The following is a 26517-nucleotide window of genomic DNA, read 5'->3' on the forward strand; positions in this document are numbered from 1 at the left end:
CAGATCTCTCCGATCTTTGCAGGCATGTCCGGCTAGCATTGAATGGTTAGTAAGTGGGATGGTACAGCCTGCATCTGTCCCCTCCATTTGGCAGCAAGGTTCCACAGGGCCTTTCATACATTAAATGCTTGACTTTTTGGATAGCGAGAGACGGTAGTGAGTTATTATACATCATATGGTGACAGAGATGCATTCCTTATTGGCACATCCAGGCAAATTGATTTCTTTAAACAGCTATTTTGTAAAATACAAATCAGTCCTCTATTCTAGACAAGCCACACATGGTGGGTGCAGGCAATTGGTGACATTTTCCCGGCAGCGTTGGTGCTGGATAAAGGTGAATGAATCCACGGAAATGGCTGGAGAGTGCGGATTGCTGTGAGGCGATCACTGAGGCAGAGAGCAAGAGAGCAGGTGCGACAGGTATACCATAATGGCAGGTTCAAACTCATAGTCCGGCTCCCACTATCTACACAGAACCTACCTGATGCTGGACAAGTAGACACGAATATACCCAGATAGGTCGGTGAATTGTGCAGATGTGGGCTCCTCTGCCGGTTCCCTACACACGGCATGGTCCATGAAATACTGGCAGCTAGTACTGGCAATACTAACGTACTTGGTGGAGGGATCTATGAAGCTGTGCTGGATGGGGGTGGTGCCTCGCAGGGAAAGCCTCGAGGTGAGAATGTTGGCACTTTGAGTGATATTGGCAAGGAGACGGGGTGCAACAACCAGGAAGGTGGTCAGGCCCCCCTTTGGCTGCGTGAGGGGCAGCCCTGACGGAGTAGGCACTTACGAATGAACCGCATATTAAGCAGACCGAAGGGATGATAAAGTGGGGGAAGATCTGGCGACCGGGGTGAAATTATCGGAAGGGTTCTGGACCCATTACCAGGTGGAATATAATGGCGGAGATTAAAGACTGAGCCACCAGATGGACTATCCCTACCTGCTTGAGGGGAGGAAGGGAAAGAATGTTGGGGAGTTCTGGATATAATGCATGTCACTTATATTGCTTGATTAAAAAATGACTAACGTTGTGATGCTGTACTTGTCACTGTTAAAAACCTTAGTAAAAACTTGTTTTTAAAAAAGGAATCTCGACCTCTCAGTCTGACCTGATGTCTAGAACTCACAAGTCCAGTTTCGTGCGCGAGCAGCTCATCGCTAGATGAAAAAAGCGCCCATGAACTTGAGTGATGTTGATGTCTAACATAAGTAGTCACCAGTTCACTGATCTCTAACCAAGATAAGCCCAGTCACAGCTGTAATGTCTTTGACTGCTGCCCAACTAACAGCTCAACGGATAGCATGCGACTAAACAAGCCGTCCCACTGAAAAGTCGTGATTAGTCAAACCAGGCTCCCAAATAATATCCTTTTCCCGCGGTTTCTTACATTATATTAGTCTCTCGAGCCTGGTGTGTTACATCTTGCTTACGCAGAGCTGCTTTGGCTGGAGCGTCTGGTCACTGCACATGCGCGTTTGACGAGTATATGCACCTCCGGGTGAAGAGAAGCGAAGTACTTCGTGGTATGGTATGCGATGATGACCTGAACTGAAGAGGCTCGCGTGAAGGCAACTAGTTGCTCGAAGTGCTGGACAGAGCCTTCTAAATCGGAAGCCCCGCTTGACGGATCCTGTAGCCCGGTGAGTGGGGCGGGTGGGACTTAGTTGTAGGGGGGGTGTGTATGCAAGTGTGTGTGTGCGTGCGCGTGGGTGTGTATGCAGTGTGTGTGTGTGTGTGTGTGTGTGCGTGTGTGTGTACCTGCCTGCGTGTGTGTGTGCATGTGTGTATGTGTGTGTGTGTTTGCGCACTTCAGGGAATGTGAGGCAGGAATGTGCACGGCGCCGGCCTGGACGTGCGCGTCCACAGATCCCAATCGCCATGTGTGCCCGACCCCTGTCTCAGATTCCCAGAAAGTGGGAAACAATAGATACTTCGCTGGATGCAATGCTTCGCATTGCTTTTACCAGCTCGACCTAAAAAGCACATTAAAACATTTTAGAGTAAAAAACTTTTTTAAAAAAGGATAAACAACCTAGAGGAAGAAAATTTACAAGGGCAGTGTACACACGTGGCATAGGATCATATTTATTAAATAATGGGAGCTTGGGGTTTTCTATAATCTTTATCTTTAAAATGGCCCTGCGAATGCACCACATCAAATAAAGAAATCTAGAGATAGCAAACACAAATAATGTGTCTGTTTCATGCTTGTGGATCCTATAGACCTCAGTATAATGTCTAATCCCCAGATTTCTGCAAAGTTGGAGCACCCATTTAGACCTTGGCTTGCTCCAGGCTGGGCAGAGGAAGAGACATGTAGTTCTGTTTCTTCAGCTGTGTCACACCCTGGGCAATCCAGTTTACGCACTCCCTGCCAATTGTTGGTAAATACTCGAAGCGAGAGCACCCCGTGTCTGAATTGAAGGAACAATTTCTTTGCCAACAGTGGTTGGATACAATCAAGTGCCAATTCCATACTATAATGTTGCTTGATGTCCAGGAACCTGGCAGTCACGCTGCTTGGGGTGGTCCTCTGGCAGAGTTGGGACAGTTTATGCTCTCTATAGGAGTTAAGTAATACCTTTTTGGAAATTGTGGAACAGGTTTCTTCAGGTGCAGTCCACAGGTTTGCCCTCCCCAATGCCTGGCAAGAATGTATGTAATTACATTGCATACTAATACCACACATGCCATTACAATGCGGGTATTACTATGCGATGTCAATAACAACTACATGCCATTACATCGCAAACTTTTACCACAACTATGTCTTTACCACGCATGCCATCAAAACGCAAAGGCATGCGTGGTAAAGCTATACCTGTGGTTAAAGTTTGCAAGGTAAGTGACTACCCTACCCCTACACAACCCTCCCCCGACCCCCAGTCCGCTCCCTACAAGAGCACTACACTACCCTGCATGACCCCCCGACACTGCCCTAACACACTACACTACACAAACACTACAACAGTACCCTAAACCCTAAAACACTACACTACATACGCACTACAACACTACCCTAAACCCAAAAACACTACACAAACACTACAACACTACCCTAAACCCCAAAACAGTACACAAACACTACAACACTACCCTAAACCCTAAAACACTACATTACACAAACACTACAACACTACCTTAAACCCTAGAACACTAAACTACACAAACACTACAACACTACCTTAAACCCTAAAACACTACACAAACTCTACAACACTACCCTAAACGCTAATGCACTACACTACTCAAACACTAAAGCACTGTCCTAAACCCTAAAACACTACACAAACACTACAACACTACCCTAAACCCTAAAACACCACACTACACAAACACTACAACACTACCCTAAACCCTAAAGCACTACACTACACAAACACTACAACACTACCCTAAACCCTAATGCACTACACTACACAAACACTACAACACTACCCTAAACCCTAAAACACTACACAAACACTACCCTAAACCCTAAAACACTACATTACACAAACACCACAACACTACCCTAGACCCTAAAACACTACACTACACAAACACTACAACACTACCCTAAACCCTAAACACTACACAAACAGTACCCTAAACCCTAAAACACTACACTACACAAACATTACAACACTACCATAAACCCTAAAACACTACACCACACAAACACTACAACACTACCCTAAACACTAAAACACTACACTACAACACTACCCTAAACTCCAAAACACTACACAAACACTACAACACTACCTTAAACCCTAAAATACTACACTACACAAACACTACAACACTACCCTAAACCCTAAAACACTACACAAACACTACAACACTACCCTAAACCCTAAAACACTACGCAAACACTACAACACTACCCTAAACCCTCAAACACTACACTACACAAACACTACAACACTACCCTAAACCCTAAAACACTACACTACACATACACCACAACACTACCCTAAACCCTAAAACACTACACTGTACAAACATACACCACTACCATTTACCCTATAATACTACACAAACACTACACTACCCTAAAACACTACACTACACAAATACTACAACACTACACTAAACGCTAAAACACTGACACCACCCTAAAACACTACACTACACAAACAGTACAACACTAAAACCTGAAACACTGACTCTACCCTAAAACACTACACTACACAAACACTACAACACTACCCTAAACCCTAAACACTGACACTACCCTAAAACACTACACTACACAAACAATACAACACTACACTAAACCCTAAAACACTGACACAACCCTAAAACACTACACTACACAAACTCCCTAAAATTACCCTAAAATGTAACCCCACACAACACAAACATTACAACACTACTTTGACACTACCCAAAATCCCTTCAAAAGTAACCCCCATCCTAAGCGCCAACCCCCTTACCTGTCTTTTCCTCGTGGTTCCACTCCAGCGTCGCCGTCTCTGCTCCCGGTTCCTGCTTCCTGCTTCGAGGGGCGCTGCACGTCGTTGTGAGGAAACAGCCTCAGTTTCTTCACAATGACTTGGATAGCCATTACATCACAGGCGTTATAAAAGCTAATGCGATGTAATGGTATGCGTAGTAAACACTACGCATTGTTACATCGCATGCGGTGTAAGGTATGCGATGTAATAGCTATGTGTGGTAAAAACCGCGTAGTAATGGCTGTTTCCCACCTGGCAAGAATTCCTGATATAGGCTAGCCATGATAAATTCCCTGCACCCATGAGGGGCATAACGTCCTTCAACTCCTCTCTATAATCGGCTAGCTCTGGCATGCTCCACAGGCGGCGCCAATAAAGGAGGGGTCTAGAGGCAACTGCGTCAGCTATAGGACCAATGCCCAAGTCCATCCTATGCGGTGTTAATGGAGTGCCCTTAGGAAGGCCCAAATTCTCTGTCATAGATAGTAAAGTTAGTGGGCAGTGTCCCCATAGTTCTGCCCCATATAGTGAAGCTCCCCTAGCCTGCATTTGATAGATTTCTGCTGGTGGACCTATCACTTTTTGGGTACAGTTTTCATACATTTTTTAAATGCCCCCTGTAGACTGAGTCAATTTTAAATTAGCTTTCTTTATTTGTGTCCCCCAGTCCATCTTATTTTTGAGTGTAATCCCTAAATATTCAAAGATGGACGCCCTTTCTAGGGCCCTTCCATCCAGTTTGGGATGTGGGAAATTAGTAGTGTTGGCATTAAAACCACATATTTGGTTTTTTGGAGATTAATCTCCAGTCCCCTCTTAGTGCAAAAAACACGAAATTCCTCAAGTATCCGCGGCATAGCCATAGACGATTTAGAGAGTCGCAGCCTATCGTCCACAAACATAAGTGCTGGAATTTTGCGGTTCGCCAACCTCAGTGCGTCAATATCTTTCTATGCTAATAAGGTTCCAATTAGTCCATTTAAAAAGAGGGAAAAAATAGTTGGGCCAAGCTGCATCGCTGTTGCACCTCTTTCTCAACAGGGAAGGGAGTGGAAAGTTCACCTCTTTTTATCATATCTTATTCTCGCATAATTGTCTTGGTGCAGGCGTTTCAGCTGGTGGCAAAGATATTCTGGTACTCCCATATCCAGAAGTATGCTCCATAGCTGATCTCGCTGAACCATGTCAAATGCGGATTTAAGATCCACAAATGTGACGTAGAGGCAGCCACCCTCTAAAACCACCATTTTCCAATGGATAAGTTGCAATCTAAAGATCTGGTCAATAAGTGGAGGTCTTGGTCATAAATTCTGCTTGTAAAGGTGTTTATACCTTATTCTCTTCTATCCAGGATTGCAGACGCCCCAAAAGCACAAAAGCAAAAAAACTTGTTGTGACCTCTATGAGGTGTATAGGGCAATAGTTAGCTGGGATGAGAGGTATTTGTCTTTGGTGTAAAATACACAACATCGTTTCGTTTTGACTAAACTGCAGCTAGGCATTGCACATCACCTGGTAACTTTCCCAATCATTAACCAATGGCAAAAAGGACATGTTCTGTGCCCATGCGACAGAATCTCGAAACACAACACTCAGCACTTTACTCTTTGTTGCAAACTTTATTTGGGCTTAAGGAAGTACTTTTTAAAACCAATATTCATTGCACACAATATCAGGGACCCAAATTCTGCAATGCAATTTCTGTGCACTTTAGAATCCCATGCAGTATGTTTTAGTGTCACCTCTCATATCTGGAAAGCAATATGTCCTAGGAATAGTATTTCTGATTAATTATAGCACTGTTTGGTCCATGTGTTACTGAGCCTTGGCCTTATATTATAATGTTTTATATTGTCTTATGATGTTTTGCATGTCACTGATTGTTCTTTTATGGCCTATGTTGCTAGTGCCGAAATAAAGATTTTGCATCAAATCGCTTCCTGTGTCACCTTTATTATGCAATACCTGCATTTACTTAATAAGGTGTGTTTGATTTATTAAACACACACCATGAACTTTCAACGCAAAAAGGGAGAGAGAAATAGATACCCGTCTATAGTCTGGATTGCACAAAGTGAAAGCAGGAAACCTTGGATAAACAGTAGCTTCCCACAGGGCCGGGCTGGGTACCCGAAACTTGTCCTGGCAAACTGCTCGGCCGGCCCCCTGGGGGGAAGAGGGTGAGTGCAACCGAACTGTTTGTTAGGGCCGGCTTCCGCCGATTTGGTTACAGGTCTGCCAATATTGCCGGCACCGGGTAATTAAAAATGGCCCCTCATAGGCTCAAACACGGCCCCCATCATGGCGGCTCACCGGGAAAATGCCCGGTGCCCGCTATGGCCAGTCCATCCCTGGCTTCCCAGCTTGACCAAATTGTGCGAATTTAGGCAAATACGTTAGTTCAGTGACGCCTCATTTTGCTGGATGTATGACGTTACAACGCATACTTTTACAACGCATACCGTTACAACGCATTTTTTACAACGCAAAAACTTTTACAACGCATACCATTACAACGCATGATTTTACAACGCAAGTACTTTTACAACGCATGCCATTACAACGTAAGTATTGGTAAGTATATAATATTTTTTTTTAAATTAATTGTAATTAATAAAATTTAATTTAATTTAATTTATATAATTTAATTTTTTTTACCTTGTACCCCTGTACCCCAAAAACCCAAATTAACCCAGAAACCTAAAAATACCCCTGTACCCCAAAAACCCAAAACTGTCCCTAAACCCTAAAAATACCCCTGTACCCCATAAACCCAAAACTGTCCCTGAACCCTAAAAATACCCCTGTACCCAAAAACTGAAAACTGACCCTGAACCCTAAAAATACCCCTTTACCCAAAAACTGAAAACTGTCCCTGAACCCTAAAAATACCCCTGTACCCAAAAACTGAAAACTGACCCTGAACCCTAAAAATACCCCTTTACCCAAAAACTGAAAACTGACCCTGAACCCTAAAAATACCCCTTTACCCAAAAACTGAAAACTGACCCTGAACCCTAAAAATACCCCTGTACCCAAAAACTGAAAACTGACCCTGAACCCTAAAAATACCCCTTTACCCAAAAACTGAAAACTGACCCTGAACCCTAAAAATACCCCTTTACCCAAAAACTGAAAACTGACCCTGAACCCTAAAAATACCCCTTTATCCAAAAACTGAAAACTGACCCTGAACCCTAAAAATACCCCTTTACCCAAAAACTGAAAACTGACCCTGAACCCTAAAAATACCCCTTTACCCAAAAACTGACCCTGAACCCTAAAAATACCCCTTTATCCAAAAACTGAAAACTGACCCTAAACCCTAAAAATACCCCTTTACCCAAAAACTGAAAACTGACCCTGAACCCTAAAAATACCCCTTTACCCAAAAACTGAAAACTGACCCTAAACCCTAAAAATACCCCTTTACCCAAAAACTGAAAACTGACCCTGAACCCTAAAAATACCCCTTTACCCATAAACTGAAAACTGACCCTAAACCCTAAAAATACCCCTTTACCCAAAAACTGAAAACGTAAAAAAAAAAAAACATATAAAATATTAAATATAATTATATACTTACCAATACTTACGTTGTAATGGCATGCGTTGTAAAAGTACTAGCGTTGTAAAAACATGCGTTGTAATGGTATGCGTTGTAAAAGTTTTTGCGTTGTAAAAAATGCGTTGTAATGGTAGTGCGTTGTAAAAATTGCGTTGTAAAGGTTGTTTACCCATTTTGCTTCATCATGACATTTGTGAGCACCTTGATATATATGACTTCAGGATGTCCATAACACAAACACCTCTCTTGTGTTTGCTCTATTACTTACCGGTAATCTTCATTACTCCTGGTCCCGTTGTCCTCGGCCCATTCATTACTTATGGAGATAACCATCTCCCGACAGAAATTAAAACAAGAGGAATGCTGGGATATCCCTACTGCCCCTCCCCCCGGGAGTACATAAGCAGCACTTACCCAGCATCCCGTCTGTACAACCAAGCCCAGACAGGAAGGCCGGCCGCCCGGGAGGGAGGGAGGGGCGTATGAATGGGCCGAGGACAACGGGACCAGGAGTAATGAAGATTACCGGTAAGTAATAGAGCATTACCCCCAGGTCCCTTATGTCCTCGGCCCATTCATTACTTATGGAGAAATACCAAAGCAGAAAAAGCCGGCCTTCCCAAACCAAACAGAAGCCAACCCAGGAAACTACACTAAGGCAGCAACCGCAGGAAGAAAACGAAAAACCGGGGAAACCCCAGGCAGTGCCCCCGACAAGAGGGACCCCCACCAGACCAGCACCCAACCAATAAGACCAAGGGAGCAAAGCCAGACGACCAGACCGGCCACCATAGAGGCCAACCAGCCCACCGCAGGAACACCCCACAGCCAACCAGCGACAGGGAGAGCACAGACACCCAAGCCACCACAGGCAAGAGGACAACGGCAGAAGAGAGGCCAAACAAAGAGAAAGGCCAAGAGCCACCAGGCCAACAAGCCAGAAACGGGTAGAAGAAGACAACCCCGGCAAGAACAGGCAGGAGACAAGTGGACCGGAGGAACCAAAGGTCCAACAAATCCAACCCCGGGAAGAACAGCGGAAGCCCACCAGCACCCAACCCGGAAGGCAAGACTGAGCCCACGGATAGGGAAAAGAGAGAAAACCCAGGCACCAGGGAACGAAGAGCAAACCCCAGGAAGCCAAGCCACCAGGTCCCGCAAGACGAGGACACAAGGCAAAGGGAACAAGCACCTCGAGGAAACCCGAGCAGGAAGAGCCAACAAGGGCAACCAACCAGGACAAAGAGACCCGGAAAAAGAGGAAAAGGGAACCGAAGGAACCCCAAAACAGAACTCCAGCCAAAGCGGAGGAAACGGGAGCAGGAAGCAACAGCCCGAAGAAGGCAAACCTGAACACCAAAGCAGGAGTGCAACCGGACGGGCCAAGTACCCGGAGGACCCAAGACGAAAGCAAGGGAACCACGAAGGACACAACAACCACAGCCAAGCCAAACCAGAGACAGGCCAGGCACAAAGACCCCAAACAGCCCAAGCAAAGGACCGGGGCAGAAACCCAGAGGCCAGAGAGACCGAGGCAAAACCACCCCAGAGGACCGCACAGAAGCAACCGCAGCCAGGGAGGAAAGCACAAGCAAACCAAACCCCACAGCCCGGCAAGACCCAAGGCAGGGCAAGCACAGGGGACGAACCCCGCACGGCGAAAAGCCGCAACCGAGGATACAGACAGGAATCCAAAGCCGAAGCCAGAAGCAACCCGCAGAACCAATCCCAAACCGGGGGAAGGCCGAAGAAGGGAAGGCCCCAACAGAGCACAGGCCGGAGAGCCAACAGCCCCGGGGACACCCCAACGAAACCAAGAACAGGTAAGCAGGGAAAACAAGAGAGTGAAAGAGCCACGGCCAGAACCAAGAAGCAGACCGGAACACACCACACCCACAAGGAAGCGGAACCCCACAGCAGAGGGACCAGCCAACCCACAGGCAGACAGAACACCCGCAAAGGAGTGCCAGGCCATACAAGAAATCCCAACAGAGACCCAATCAGGCAGCCCAGGACCGCAGAAAGAGCTCAACCAGGCAACCCAGAACAGGACGGACCAAACAGAAACAGCAGACCAGCCCAGAACAGGAGCCAACAGGGAGGAAGCCCAAGGCAACAGGCAACCACAGAAAGCCACCGCCGAAGGACAAGCAGAAGCAACCGCAAGCACCAACACCCAGCGCAGTGCGACTCCCACACGACCAAGCAGCGGGGAGACGCTCACAGCGACCCGGAAGAACCGGGAGGCGGGGCACCAGCCACAAAGGACCTAAAAAAAACGGAACACCGGCCAGCAGGAAACCATGCCGCCCAGCAAGCCCGGCAGGCCGGGAGGCAGATCCAGCAGGAGCGACCAAAAAACAGCCCCTCCCGAAAAACAGGAGAATTGGGAAAGCTGAGGCACAACACCAGCGACAGAACCCCTGAAAGAGCGGAGCCAGCACCCCCCTCGCCCCCCCCCAACCAGGGGAGAGAAGAACACCACAGGCCCAGGAGAGGCAACAACAACGGCCACCCAGCACCACCACCAAAACCAGAAGAGGCAGGGAGGAAAACCGAAGGAAGAAGCCAAGGCAACCAGGCCAGGCAGGAACCAACCTGGCCAGACCCAGCACAACCAACGAGCAGACAACGGAGCGGGGGGACAACACTCCAACCCCGAGGACAGGAGGCAAGACAGAACACGGCAGCCGCCAGGAGGCCCCAGCCAGGAACAAACCTATGCAGGCAACACCCCAGAAACAGAAGGGGAGGCCAGGAACAACATAACCAAGCCAAAGGCAAGCAGAGGGAGAGCCAGCGCAAAGGCAGCCAGGCCAGGCCCATAGAAAAAGCCCCGGGAAACACCGGAAGCCCCCCGGAAGGAGCAAAGGAAGGCCACAGCACTAGAAAGAACCAGGCAGGCCCCCACCAGGCACCACACCCAACCACAGACGCAGGCAGGGAGGAACAGAACAGCCGCACCCAAGGAATAGGGCGACAGAGCACCCCCAAAGAACCACCGGCACAACACCGGCAAGCAGCCACGAGAGGAACCAGGTGCAGCCCAAAGGAAGGGAGGAACAGGGCCAGGAACCAGGAGCCCCAAACGCCGACCAACCACACAGAGGCCAGGAAGGGAAGAACCAGAACCCCAAGCGGAGCAGAGGCCACAACAGCCAGCCCGCAGCGGAGGCAAGGCCATCGAGGGAGAACAGGACGGCATGACAAGCGGAACCAGAGGAGCCCGCAGGACCCCCACAACTCCATCAGTGGCCCAAGGAGCAGGAAGACCGACCCACAACCAGGCGGGGCAGAACAGAATGCAAACCAACAGGCCACCGCAGCAGAAGAAAGAAGCGACCCCGGCACAAGAGCAGCAGAGGGCAAGGTTCAAGCAAGCAGGCAGGAAAACCCCAACAACACAGGGAAACCCACGAGCAAGCAAAGGCAGGAACAACGAAAAGAACCAGCCCCCACAGAGGCGACCGGAACCCACGCCAACCCGAGCCGAACAGACCCATGGAACACCCACCACCGGAGAACCGTAAGAACCCGGGGCCGGCCGGAGGCCAGAAAACAAGCAGCGCGGAACCCCGAGACAGCAGCTACAGAAAACCTAAAACCAAAGGCGCAGGAGAAACACAGCACTGCAAAATCACGCCAACACGACAAGGCGCAAAGGGAGGAGGGCAGGCCCCCAGGACGCAGCCCAGCGAGCCCCAAGAGGACGAAACACACACACCCAAAAGGAGCCAAGGAACAGGGGCAGGGAACGGGAACAAAGAGACGGTCCCCACACAGCGCCCCATACAGACCCACGTACAGCAACGCGCACAACAAGCCCCAAGCAATGTACACATAAGCACAAGCGCAACATAAAAGTGCACGCACACCCAGAGGGAACCAGGCGCCGAACAACAGAAGGCCACAGTCATCCAACACAACGGAACAACCCCAGAAGGATGAAAGGCCGAGCGGACCAGCTGGGAGACTAAATACCAACGGAACCAATCCGGGCAGGCAGTGGCCGAGCACAAGGCAAAGAAAAACAGTCTAACGCAGCAGCACATGAAGAAATATGCACAACAAAACCAGGCCAAAACCAACACCGGCACTCAAACAGCAAAGCCGGAACCAGTCAATATGACTCATACCACGAGAAGCCAAGGACATCGGAAGGCAACACAGAGCCAGACCTGCGAACCAAGAGGCCCCTAACGTGCACACCAACACAAACAGATGTCAAAAAAAAGAAACGCGCTGGACTAAGGACCTAACCAAAGTACCCACGGAGACAGTGCATGTGCCAGCAACAGGACAGGCCGGCAAAGGAACAAAGCCTGGACTCAAGGAAGAGCCTGCCGAGCAGCCCAGGGGAAGAAGGCCCGGAACCCGCGGCGCCGGATCCAGAACCCCGCCACACGGCCCCCACAGCCCAACAGACGTCCCGAACGAGACCGCAGACAGGGGCAACACGGAACGAATGCAAAATGTGGAAAACGGGAACATCCATCAATATGGCGTAAAGCCATCCACATAAATGCACGTGCAATCCAGGCACGAACCGGGCAGCCCAGCACCAAAGACGGCCATGCACGGAGTAGAAGTCGGCCACATGCAGTAATGAAAGCACCCCACCCCGGACTCAATTCCCCACACGTAGCGGCACAGGGAAACGAATCCAGGCCACCAACGAAGTCCCACAAAGAACAACGCCCGAGACGGGCTACATGAACAGGGGGAAAAGGAAACGTAGCAAACGTGGTGAAAGCAAAAAGGGAATCCTGAGGGGAATCACCAGCGTACCCACAGGAAGCCACCGGTAAAAATTGAAAACCGCTACGCGGCACTTACCCGGGGGGCGCCAAACAGCAACAAGGCCCCCCCCTCCACCTTCCACACGAAGCCGCCTTCATCAAAGCAGCAAACGAAGCCCCACAAGGCCGGGGAAAACAGGAAGGCAGGAACATCACGACTCCCAACCTGCCAAGCCACAGGGAGACGAGAAAACAACCCGGAAGGACTCCAGGGAGGCCGGCTCACCAGCCGCAAAGGGCCGGCACGAAATCCAAAAGCACGAAAAGACAAGAGCCGGCCAAAGACCAAGCCACTCAGCAAGCCCAGCAGGCCGGGGGGCAAGGAGCCAGATACCCCAACCGCACAGCCAGGCAGCCGGTCGGGGAACCACAGGAGAAGAAGCTACTCAAGCCCAGCAGGAGCAGCACCAGCATCAGCAAAAACTGTCGACAGACAGAAAAAAAGAACAGACGGGATGCTGGGTAAGTGCTGCTTATGTACTCCCGGGGGGAGGGGCAGTAGGGATATCCCAGCATTCCTCTTGTTTTAATTTCTGTCGGGAGATGGTTATCTCCATAATTAATGAATGGGCCGAGGACATAAGGGACCTGGGGGTAATGATTTAACAACCTATAATAATGTCCCCATGTATAATAACATCATAAGACACATAGAAGTAGCACATTACAAATGACTCATCCCTTAGTTCACTAATACAAAAACAACAAGCTGATGGAAGAAATGCGTGATTTAATCTTAGTCACTGGCAATCGATCTGAGCTGCATTCAGACCATCGCTTTTTTGCCTTCTGTGAAATTCTAGAGATAGAGACCCGCCTTAAGTACAACTTAGGCCACACCTAGGTAGTACATGACAACTTATACGCCTGCTTGGTTCACTAATGACATCATTGTGAGGGTGGCGAGGGAGAAAGAATGTTTCTAAGTTCCTGTTGAAAAACTATCCATTCCAATAAATGCCACATAATGTGGTGATATACTCTTTTGTACTACTGTGAAACACTTTGACATATGACAGAAATACACTATTTTGAATGTTGTTGCTTAGTACCATACCTGTGCAGGTCACACCCGCAAAGACCCAGCATTGTCCATATTCCACTGGTGAGTAGCTATGTTGCCCCCACTTTCGCAGAATGGCCACACTTCCGTTCCAGCTGCCAGGATTAGCCCCACCTGAGTAATCACCACTCCAATTTCCGACCAAAACCCCATTATCATCCTGGCAATTCACCTGAACCAAACAAGAGAGCACAACAGCAGTCAGAATGGCTACAGTGGTCTAAAAATCACAGGACATTTATTCAAAATTTGCAATTGAGAAAAAAGTAGAGAAATGTATAACATGCATTGTACAGTGTCTCCTGTGACTGGACCCTCTTGAAGTACTAATAGGACTTGAGACTGCCTGCCACAGAGGGTGAGCATGAGAGGGACGATGACATCTATTTGGTGGCCTCCAACATTGTTTTTGTAAAGAGTTCAGTTGTAAAGTTCAGAAGTATAAAAAGAATAGGGTTGGCATTACCTAAGGAGGCAAACAATGAGTCATGTTTAGTTATTGTTGGTTGCACTAGTAATGTTAATGAAAGCAGAGAAAATATTTGGAGAGATTTACAAAATGTCCACACAACACAGTGCAGCAACCAAAGTGTTGTATGAATGGAGGTAGCAGAATAACACAATTTCTACTACAACATGGTGCTGGTTTTCTCCAGCCCTGAGCTGGCGCACTTTAGACTTTCCTGTGCCAACCTACATCATACTGCAATGGTGTGTGCATTCAGTTATGCATAGGTTTTGTACTGGTGGGGACCCTTATAGTTCAAAAGCCATTGCTAATAAGTTTCCTACTTTGAGTGTGTGCCACACAAATGCAAAGGTGAGAAAATGTGGAGATTCTTAAAAGTGCTCTACAGTTAGAGACATTTTTGGGCACAATCCCTGTCTAAAACTTTTAAAAAAACAAGTATTTGCACTTAGGCACATGGATCTGCGGATAATTTGAGCAGGTGTTTTAGGTCGTGCCTACAGGTACTCATTTTTTGGTGACTGGTATTTATTTTCTTCATCAGGCTTTGACCCGGAGCAAGAGAGAGAAAAACACAAAAGGGGGAAAGAGGAAGGAAGAGGTATATGGAAAGACCAAGACAAATAAAGTATGGATGAAAAATAACCTAAAAGAATGAGAAAAAGGACTAGGCGTATCTAGTGGTGGATGAAAGAGGCTTGAGATGGAATCAAAACTATGAATCCCTGGTAGTTAGTGCTCTCGACATTTGATACTGCTTCCCACAAGCTTTTGAACAAAAATTGGAGGCACAGCACTTACTGCTTTACAAATTAGGCATCATCCTAGGTGGTTGCATAGGAGCACCCATTGTACACCCCTTGACGTAAAGTAGCACAAAGGAACACGTAGTGAAACTGTTTTTACTTTAGGCAACTTTCCAACGAAAATCAAGATTTGCATCGCAAAGTAAATACCTCCGTAACATTTTGTGCTGGATTTGCATCTTTTTTGGTGAGACAAACTCAGTGCAAAATGTTAGTACATCGAACCCAGCTTCTGATGAAATTTCTGGCTACAAACTAAATACAAATAAAACACAAGTTATTATGAATTATCAAGCTAACTCATTAGTGCAAGGACATTGTCACTCCGCAGTATACTTAGGGGTTAAGATATCCTCTAAGATCACTGAGATAAATGCATTAAATTAAGATCCCTTACTAAAAGAAGTGGCCATCCTCCTGAAAAAATGGCATAAGATCCCGCTTAATTTACTTGGCCGAATGAATCTGATCAAGATGAATATATTGCCGAAATTTTTATATCTTTTTCGCTCCATTCCCTTACGCGTTAATAATTTGGATTTTCTGGCATTTTCAGTAGCTTCATCTGGGGCTATAAAAAGTCTCGAAGGTCTAGGGCAATCTTAAAACTTCCACTCGAAAAGGGGGGCCTGAACTTTCCTGATCTCAGAGCTTATTTTTTTTGCTTCCTTTTTAGGCCGGCACCGTAGCCTGTTTATTGTTAATGACCAATATTTTTTTCACCAGTTTATGCTTGGCACTAATTCTAAACAATTCCTGGCAAGAGTACAAGACCCAAACTACTTTAAACGGGTAACATTTAAGACTGCAAGGGATGCTGTACGTATTTGGAACCTGATCTTGACTAACTGCGATATTTCTTTTTTCCATACTGAACTGTCACTTTGGGATAATCCAGGGCTTCCCGATATCCTTAGTGACAAAAACGGGTGTGACTGGGCTAAGTATGGTATTCAGATACTAGGAGATCTATATGGCACGGAAGGCTTCTACAATTCACTACACTAAAACGTCTGTACAATTTGCCTGAAATGATGTAATATAAATACATTAAAAATAAGGATTATATAACACGCAAGATGAATTTGAAAAACATTAATAGCTCAGATATATGGCTCTGTTTTTACTCTGCAAACAAGAAATCTTTAATTAGTTCAGGATACAACTGTCTTAGTCAAAATAAGCTGGATGAAGGCCCCAGATTGGCGCTTAAATGGACAACCAGATTAGGATTTAATGTGAAAGTTCAGGATATCGCTGCAGCGCTAGTTAATATCAATAAAGTAGTTTACTCATCTAGTCTGAAACTTCAATCATACAGAACTATCAGTCAACTTTACTATACTCCTCTAAAAATCTCTAAATGGTCACAAAACAACTTAAGTAATGAGCGTTCTAAATGTTTTAAATGTGGTCTGGTGGCAGCAGACCTCATTCATATGATTTAGTCATGCCCATTATTAATTAAGTACTGGGCGGAGATTGAAAATATTTTACATCAAAAACAACTGATTAATTTTCCAATGTCTGCAGCTTCTGCATTATTATCCATACATCCGACTAGCATTACCAATAAGAACTTGTTAAATATTGTTCTGGCCTGTGCCACATTGGTAATAGCGAGGGCTTGGATCTCTCAGAACCCACCTCATACGATGGAGTGGTGGAATCTTTTTTATGAAATATATGCTATGGACAGTGCACTTGCCAGGAACAGGGGAACAAAAGCAACTGCTAAATTTATTAAGATTTGGGGCAATTTTTTGCCATGAACTTACTGATACAGCTAACGGATGCATGGTCCCAAGTTTGATATTATTGATGTACAGGGGACAATTTTTTTTTCTCTTTCTTTCTTTTTGCGGTTATGTATGCTGATCTGTACCAGTATTAATGTGAATTTTGTTTGTTTGTATAAATGAAAATTGTCACTTGCCTTGACTTGCTTGTCAATAAAAATATATAAAAAAAAAAAGGATCTGCGGATAATTTGAGCAGGTGTTGTAGGTGGTGCCTACAGGTACTCATTTTGTGGTGACTGGTATTTATTTTCTTCATCAGGCTTTGACCCGGAGCAAGAGAGAGAAAAACACAAAAGGGGGAAAGAGGAAGGTAGAGGTATATGGAAAGATCAAGACAAATAAAGTATGGATGAAAAATAACCTAAAAGAATGAGAAAAAGGACTAGGCGTATCTAGTGGTGGATGAAAGAGGCTTGAGATGGAATCAAAACTATGAATCCCTGGTAGTTAGTGCTCTCGACATTTGATACTGCTTCCCACAAACTTTTGAACAAAAATTGGAGGCACAGCACTTACTGCTTTACAAATTAGGCATCATCCTAGGTGGTTGCATAGGAGCACCCATTGTACACCCCTTGACGTAAAGTAGCACAAAGGAACACGGGTGGAGAAGAGTGTTGCCGGTGGCAGAGGCAGCCTCCATTCACTCAGCGCTCACAACCGCGCTACTGCATTGTTCGCGCTGTTCTAATAGCGAAAGCTTTTAATGTTGTAATTTGATTCTGTATTTTAATACGTTCAGTGTGGGGTAATCGGACACAGTAATTGTGATTTTCTGCATTTACCTGTCAGGCTAGTTCTCTCTCCCACTCCCGCCCCGGTCCGCCGCGTCCAATCATGGACGTTTGATGCGGAGGGCGAGGAGGAGCCTTGCACATCCGGGCTCAGGGAGCAGAGGTCAGCGCTCTAGCGACGCTGAAGGTGGGAAGTTTATTTAAACTAGCAGAAAACAGGTACGCGCTTTGGAGAAGAGTGTTGCCGGTGGCAGAGGCAGCCTCCATTCACTCAGCGCTCACAACCGCGCTACTGCATTGTTCGCGCTGTTCTAATAGCGAAAGCTTTTAATGTTGTAATTTGATTCTGTATTTTAATACGTTCAGTGTGGGGTAATCGGACACAGTAATTGTGATTTTCTGCATTTACCTGTCAGGCTAGTTCTCTCTCCCACTCCCGCCCCGGTCCGCCGCGTCCAATCATGGACGTTTGATGCGGAGGGCGAGGAGGAGCCTTGCACATCCGGGCTCAAGGAGCAGAGGTCAGCGCTCTAGCGACCCCTCCCTTTAGCATAAATGTGCTTGGGCCAGCGACCGCGCAGCGGACGCGTGCAGCGGGCGCGCCGGAAGCGCGCCGAAGTCGAGCCAAAGTCCAGCCCGTCTGCGCCCGTCCGCGGCCGGACGGGGCGCGGGGCCACAAACCCTGGTAGTTCGGCACAAAACACCATAAGGTATGGCAGACATGCATTACTTGCATTACAACCTGACACGCCTGCCGTCTGCAAACACACCATGCCTGCCCAGTCACTCACAAAATGCACGAGGTGCCGCTTTGAACCCCTCCTTCAAATCCCAGACACTAGCTTGGGCCCTACCATCAAAGCTGCATTATTGAATTGTAGATCTCTACGTAAGCACGCTCTAGAAATTTACCATCTACTCGAGGACCAAAATCTTAACATTCTTTTCCTAACTGAAACCTGGCTAGATGATCACTCGGACCCAGATATTATCCAGGCCATGCCCAACGGCTATTCCCTATCTAGACTGGACAGGAGGGACGGCAGAGGAGGCGGCATCGCCATAGCCACGAAAGCTCCTCTAGTCTGCTCCCTAGTACACACTCAGGTTGATCATAGTGAAGCTGGTACCTTCACAATTAACACTGGTCCCAATCATTCGATCTCTGGCATTTTGATATACCGTCCACCAGGTAGACTATATGAGTTTACATCGACCCTAATGGAGGTGGTCACTCATCTAGCGCTGAGGAAGTCCAGACTGTTAGTGCTAGGAGATCTCAATGCTCATTTCGAAGATCACTTAGATAAAGACGCTGATGATATCCGAATGGAATTGCAATCTGTTCAGCTCGATCTAAAAAATAAAGAACCTTCCCATCAATTAGGACACTTACTAGACCCCGTCTTTGGAAACTGGCAGGGAGTGCATACCTCTGATCCTATACCCATACCTTGGTCGGATCATTTTATTATTCCTATCACAGTCCAACTTGACAGAACGGAGCTTTTTCGTCATCAATCCCTGCGATACAAACGCAGAAAATGGAAGAACTTCTCTCTAGATTCGTTCAATCAAATTTTGCATGACGAAGGCCCTCCTAAAGGGGTCGACTGTGAGGCAGCTAATGATAATTTAAATAATATCGTCACTAAGGCCCTGGACACCACAGCCCCCAGCCGTACCCTGTCCAATGCCAGGAGGCCTAAGAAAACTGCTCCTTGGTTTAGCCAAGAACTGCAGGCCATGAAAACGGCATGTAAGAAACTTGAGAGAGCTTGGCGACAGAACTTCGGTGCAGATATTAAAATACAACATAAATACAGCGCAGAGAGAATATTACAAATCTGTTCGTCTGGCCAAAGCAGAGCATTATCACACCCGTATTATGGAAGCAGGCAATTCCTCCAAGGAACTGTTTCAGATATACAAAGAGATATCCATTGTGGACGTGACCTCCCCCGCTCAAAATGATTCAGTGGAAGCATGCAATAATATTGCACAGTATTTTGCAGGCAAAATTAACAAAATCTATACTAGTTTCTCTAAACAGATAGATTCGGCCACGGACTTCATTGAAAATGATAAATTTGTAAATACACCTGTATGTCTCAATTCTTTTGTAGTTCCCTCCAATGAAATCCTGTCCAAAATGTGCAACAAAATCAAATCGGGATCTCCCCGGGACCCGGCACCCCCGAAAATTTTAGCTGAAGCCTTTCCTGTACTAGAACCTCATCTCAGGCACTTACTACAAACCTCCTTTACAACCTCCTGCCTTCCGGAGGAATGGAAACAGGCAATAGTATTACCCATCAAGAAAAAACCGAACATCAGCATGGACATAATGGATAATCTACGACCTATATCCTTGCTACCTTATGTGGCCAAGTTAGCTGAGAAAATCGCTAACAGTCAACTTATGGAACATCTTGATACCCATAATGTTTTCCATAAATCTCAGTTGGGTTTTAGAACTGGCTTCTCTACGGAGACAGCTCTCCTGAGGGCCACTGAAACCTTACGTGAGGGAGCAGATGAGGGAAAGACAATGGCCCTCATCATGCTTGATCTCAGTGCCGCTTTTGACACTGTAGCACACTCCACCTTGCTACAGTGTCTAAATAAAGCGGGAGTTACCAACAAGGCACTGGGGTGGCTGAAATCTTTCTTGATTAACAGGAGCTTCCAAGTTCAAAGAGGGACTTCCCTCTCCGACAGAGTGATGCTTGAACAGGGGGTTCCTCAGGGCTCTGCCCTGAGTCCCACCCTGTTCAATCTCTACATGGCCCCTCTGGCAGAGGTGGTGCAGTCGTTCGGCGTGGAGCTTGTCTCCTACGCCGACGACACGCAACTCCTCATATCTCTGACCCAAGCCCCTTCTAAGGAAGCTGATAACTTCAATGCCTGCATGTCCAAACTGGCTATGTGGATGAATGAACACTGTTTGAAACTTAATGGGACAAAAACAGAGGTCCTCATTATTGGAGGCAATGAGGTCAAATGGACGACAGAGTGGTGGCCTAGCTGTCTGGGTCCCCTGCCCTCGCCTGCACGAGAGGCGAAGAATCTAGGTGTATGGGTGGACAATAAACTGTCCTTTGACAGCCACGTAAAGAAGACTGTTGGTAAATGTTTTGGGGTAATGAAAACCCTCAACCGCACCCTCGACCTGTTACCCATTAACTCTAGGCGTACCATGACGCAGGCACTGATAACGTCCCGTATTGATTACGGAAACGTGCTGCTCATGGGGACATCAGTGAAAAACATAAAAAAGCTACAGGTTTTACAAAACTCGGCAGCTCGCCTGGTGCTAAGGCTTCCCCGTCGAGCTCCTTCACGCCCCTCCCTAGCAGCCCTCCACTGGCTACCGATCAGTAAGAGGATTGTCTTTAAAGCTATGCTTTGGTGCCACAAAATAATTCATCACAGAGCACCAGCATATATGTCTGATTTGGCGTCTGTATATGAACCTAACAGATCTCTTAGATCCAAAGGAATGGGTCTGCTCAAAACTACCTGCCCCAAAAAAGCTAAAATGGGAGGCAGATCATTCCGCACCTTAGCTGCCAAGCAATGGAACCGCCTGCCTCTAGATACCAGGTTGGAGAGCAATGAAATTATGTTCAGGAAGAAGTTGAAAACTTGCCTCTTTGCTGTGTGATTGGTTTTTTCTCCGTTGCTGCACTTTCTCTCCACAGCGCGGGGACACGCCGAGAGGTGTTACCAAGCGCTCTACAAACTCCTTTAAACTAAACTAAACTAAACTGTTTTTACTTTAGGCAACTTTCCAACGAAAATCAAGATTTGCATCGCAAAGTAAATACCTCCGTAACATTTTGTGCAGGATTAGCATCTTTTTTGGTGAGACAAACTCAGTGCAAAATGTTAGTACATCGAACCCAGCTTCTGATGAAATTTCTGGCTACAAACTAAATACAAATAAAACACAAGTTATTATGAATTATCAAGCTGACTCATTAGTGCAAGGACATTGTCACTCCGCAGTATACTTAGGGGTTAAGATATCCTCTAAGATCACTGAGATAAATGCATTAAATTACGATCCCTTACTAAAAGAAGTGGCCATCCTCCTGAAAAAATGGCATAAGATCCCGCTTAATTTACTTGGCCGAATGAATCTGATCAAGATGAATATATTGCCGAAATTTTTATATCTTTTTCGCTCCATTCCCTTACGCGTTAATAATTTGGATTTTCTGGCATTTTCAGTAGCTTCATCTGGGGCTATAAAAAGTCTCGAAGGTCTATGGCAATCTTAAAACTTCCACTCGAAAAGGGGGGCCTGAACTTTCCTGATCTCAGAGCTTATTTCTTTTGCTTCCTTTTTAGGCCGGCACCGTAGCCTGTTTATTGTTAATGACCAATATTTTTTTCACCAGTTTATGCTTGGCACTAATTCTAAACAATTCCTGGCAAGAGTACAAGACCCAAACTACTTTAAACGGGTAACATTTAAGACTGCAAGGGATGCTGTACGTATTTGGAACCTGATCTTGACTAACTGCGATATTTCTTTTTTCCATACTGAACTGTCACTTTGGGATAATCCAGGGCTTCCCGATATCCTTAGTGACAAAAACGGGTGTGACTGGGCTAAGTATGGTATTCAGATACTAGGAGATCTATATGGCACGGAAGGCTTTCTACAATTCACTACACTAAAACGTCTGTACAATTTGCTTGAAATGATGTAATATAAATACATTCAAAATAAGGATTATATAACACGCAAGATGAATTTGAAAAAAATTAATAGCTCAGATATATGGCTCTGTTTTTACTCTGCGAACAAGAAATCTTTAATTAGTTCAGGATACAAATGTCTTAGTCAAAATAAGCTGGATGAAGGCCCCAGATTGGCACTTAAATGGACAACCAGATTAGGATTTAATGTGAAAGTTCAGGATATCGCTGCAGCGCTAGTTAATATCAATAAAGTAGTTTACTCATCTAGTCTGAAACTTCAATCATACAGAACTATCAGTCAACTTTACTATACTCCTCTAAAAATCTCTAAATGGTCACAAAACAACTTAAGTAATGAGCCTTCTAAATGTTTTAAATGTGGTCTGGGGGCAGCAGACCTCATTCATATGATTTATTCATGCCCATTATTAACTAAGTACTGGGCGGAAATTGAAAATATTTTACATCAAAAACAACTGATTAATTTTCCAATGTCTGCAGCTTCTGCATTATTATCCATACATTCGACTAGCATTACCAATAAGAACTTGTTAAATATTGTTCTGGCCTGTGCCACATTGGTAATAGCGAGGGCTTGGATCTCTCAGAACCCACCTCATACGATGGAGTGGTGGAATCTTTTTTATGAAATATATACTATGGACAGTGCACTTGCCAGGAACAGGGGAACAAAAGCAACTGCTAAATTTATTAAGATTTGGGGCAATTTTTTGCCATGAACTTACTGATACAGCTAACGGATGCATGGTCCCAAGTTTGATATTATTGATGTACAGGGGACAATTTTTTTTTCTCTTTCTTTCTTTTTGCGGTTATGTATGCTGATCTGTACCAGTATTAATGTGAATTGTGTTTGTTTGTATAAATGAAAATTGTCACTTGCCTTGACTTGCTTGTCAATAAAAATATATAAAAAAAAAAAGGATCTGCGGATAATTTGAGCAGGTGTTGTAGGTGGTGCCTACAGGTACTCATTTTGTGGTGACTGGTATTTATTTTCTTCATCAGGCTTTGACCCGGAGCAAGAGAGAGAAAAACACAAAAGGGGGAAAGAGGAAGGAAGAGGTATATGGAAAGATCAAGACAAATAAAGTATGGATGAAAAATAACCTAAAAGAATGAGAAAAAGGACTAGGCGTATCTAGTGGTGGATGAAAGAGGCTTGAGATGGAATCAAAACTATGAATCCCTGGTAGTTAGTGCTCTCGACATTTGATACTGCTTCCCACAAGCTTTTGAACAAAAATTGGAGGCACAGCACTTACTGCTTTACAAATTAGGCATCATCCTAGGTGGTTGCATAGGAGCACCCATTGTACACCCCTTGACGTAAAGTAGCACAAAGGAACACGTAGTGAAACTGTTTTTACTTTAGGCAACTTTCCAACGAAAATCAAGATTTGCATCGCAAAGTAAATACCTCCGTAACATTTTGTGCAGGATTAGCATCTTTTTTGGTGAGACAAACTCAGTGCAAAATGTTAGTACATCGAACCCAGCTTCTGATGAAATTTCTGGCTACAAACTAAATACAAATAAAACACAAGTTATTATGAATTATCAAGCTAACTCATTAGTGCAAGGACATTGTCACTCCGCAGTATACTTAGGGGTTAAGATATCCTCTAAGATCACTGAGATAAATGCATTAAATTACGATCCCTTACTAAAAGAAGTGGCCATCCTCCTGAAAAAATGGCATAAGATCCCGCTTAATTTACTTGGCCGAATGAATCTGATCAAGATGAATATATTGCCGAAATTTTTATATCTTTTTCGCTCCATTCCCTTACGCGTTAATAATTTGGATTTTCTGGCATTTTCAGTAGCTTCATCTGGGGCTATAAAAAGTCTCGAAGGTCTATGGCAATCTTAAAACTTCCACTCGAAAAGGGGGGCCTGAACTTTCCTGATCTCAGAGCTTATTTCTTTTGCTTCCTTTTTAGGCCGGCACCGTAGCCTGTTTATTGTTAATGACCAATATTTTTTTCACCAGTTTATGCTTGGCACTAATTCTAAACAATTCCTGGCAAGAGTACAAGACCCAAACTACTTTAAACGGGTAACATTTAAGACTGCAAGGGATGCTGTACGTATTTGGAACCTGATCTTGACTAACTGCGATATTTCTTTTTTCCATACTGAACTGTCACTTTGGGATAATCCAGGGCTTCCCGATATCCTTAGTGACAAAAACGGGTGTGACTGGGCTAAGTATGGTATTCAGATACTAGGAGATCTATATGGCACGGAAGGCTTTCTACAATTCACTACACTAAAACGTCTGTACAATTTGCTTGAAATGATGTAATATAAATACATTCAAAATAAGGATTATATAACACGCAAGATGAATTTGAAAAAAATTAATAGCTCAGATATATGGCTCTGTTTTTACTCTGCGAACAAGAAATCTTTAATTAGTTCAGGATACAAATGTCTTAGTCAAAATAAGCTGGATGAAGGCCCCAGATTGGCACTTAAATGGACAACCAGATTAGGATTTAATGTGAAAGTTCAGGATATCGCTGCAGCGCTAGTTAATATCAATAAAGTAGTTTACTCATCTAGTCTGAAACTTCAATCATACAGAACTATCAGTCAACTTTACTATACTCCTCTAAAAATCTCTAAATGGTCACAAAACAACTTAAGTAATGAGCCTTCTAAATGTTTTAAATGTGGTCTGGGGGCAGCAGACCTCATTCATATGATTTATTCATGCCCATTATTAACTAAGTACTGGGCGGAAATTGAAAATATTTTACATCAAAAACAACTGATTAATTTTCCAATGTCTGCAGCTTCTGCATTATTATCCATACATTCGACTAGCATTACCAATAAGAACTTGTTAAATATTGTTCTGGCCTGTGCCACATTGGTAATAGCGAGGGCTTGGATCTCTCAGAACCCACCTCATACGATGGAGTGGTGGAATCTTTTTTATGAAATATATACTATGGACAGTGCACTTGCCAGGAACAGGGGAACAAAAGCAACTGCTAAATTTATTAAGATTTGGGGCAATTTTTTGCCATGAACTTACTGATACAGCTAACGGATGCATGGTCCCAAGTTTGATATTATTGATGTACAGGGGACAATTTTTTTTTCTCTTTCTTTCTTTTTGCGGTTATGTATGCTGATCTGTACCAGTATTAATGTGAATTGTGTTTGTTTGTATAAATGAAAATTGTCACTTGCCTTGACTTGCTTGTCAATAAAAATATATAAAAAAAAAAAGGATCTGCGGATAATTTGAGCAGGTGTTGTAGGTGGTGCCTACAGGTACTCATTTTGTGGTGACTGGTATTTATTTTCTTCATCAGGCTTTGACCCGGAGCAAGAGAGAGAAAAACACAAAAGGGGGAAAGAGGAAGGAAGAGGTATATGGAAAGATCAAGACAAATAAAGTATGGATGAAAAATAACCTAAAAGAATGAGAAAAAGGACTAGGCGTATCTAGTGGTGGATGAAAGAGGCTTGAGATGGAATCAAAACTATGAATCCCTGGTAGTTAGTGCTCTCGACATTTGATACTGCTTCCCACAAGCTTTTGAACAAAAATTGGAGGCACAGCACTTACTGCTTTACAAATTAGGCATCATCCTAGGTGGTTGCATAGGAGCACCCATTGTACACCCCTTGACGTAAAGTAGCACAAAGGAACACGTAGTGAAACTGTTTTTACTTTAGGCAACTTTCCAACGAAAATCAAGATTTGCATCGCAAAGTAAATACCTCCGTAACATTTTGTGCAGGATTAGCATCTTTTTTGGTGAGACAAACTCAGTGCAAAATGTTAGTACATCGAACCCAGCTTCTGATGAAATTTCTGGCTACAAACTAAATACAAATAAAACACAAGTTATTATGAATTATCAAGCTAACTCATTAGTGCAAGGACATTGTCACTCCGCAGTATACTTAGGGGTTAAGATATCCTCTAAGATCACTGAGATAAATGCATTAAATTACTATCCCTTACTAAAAGAAGTGGCCATCCTCCTGAAAAAATGGCATAAGATCCCGCTTAATTTACTTGGCCGAATGAATCTGATCAAGATGAATATATTGCCGAAAT

At 44.9% G+C, this 26517-nt stretch overlaps 1 protein-coding gene across 1 annotated transcript in view; it reads right to left on the bottom strand.

The window, feature by feature from the left end:
- LOC144769043 (protein-glutamine gamma-glutamyltransferase E-like) overlaps positions 1-26517 on the bottom strand; it is a 175096-nt gene that overhangs the window by 127658 nt on the left and 20921 nt on the right. Inside the window, exon 2 of the mRNA XM_078653038.1 lies at positions 13880-14057. Coding sequence (XP_078509164.1) covers positions 13880-14057 — 178 coding nt within the window. The remainder of the gene's footprint in view (positions 1-13879; positions 14058-26517) is intronic.

This window comes from Lissotriton helveticus, chromosome 7, assembly GCF_964261635.1.
Source record: "Lissotriton helveticus chromosome 7, aLisHel1.1, whole genome shotgun sequence".
NCBI lineage: Eukaryota > Metazoa > Chordata > Amphibia > Caudata > Salamandridae > Lissotriton > Lissotriton helveticus.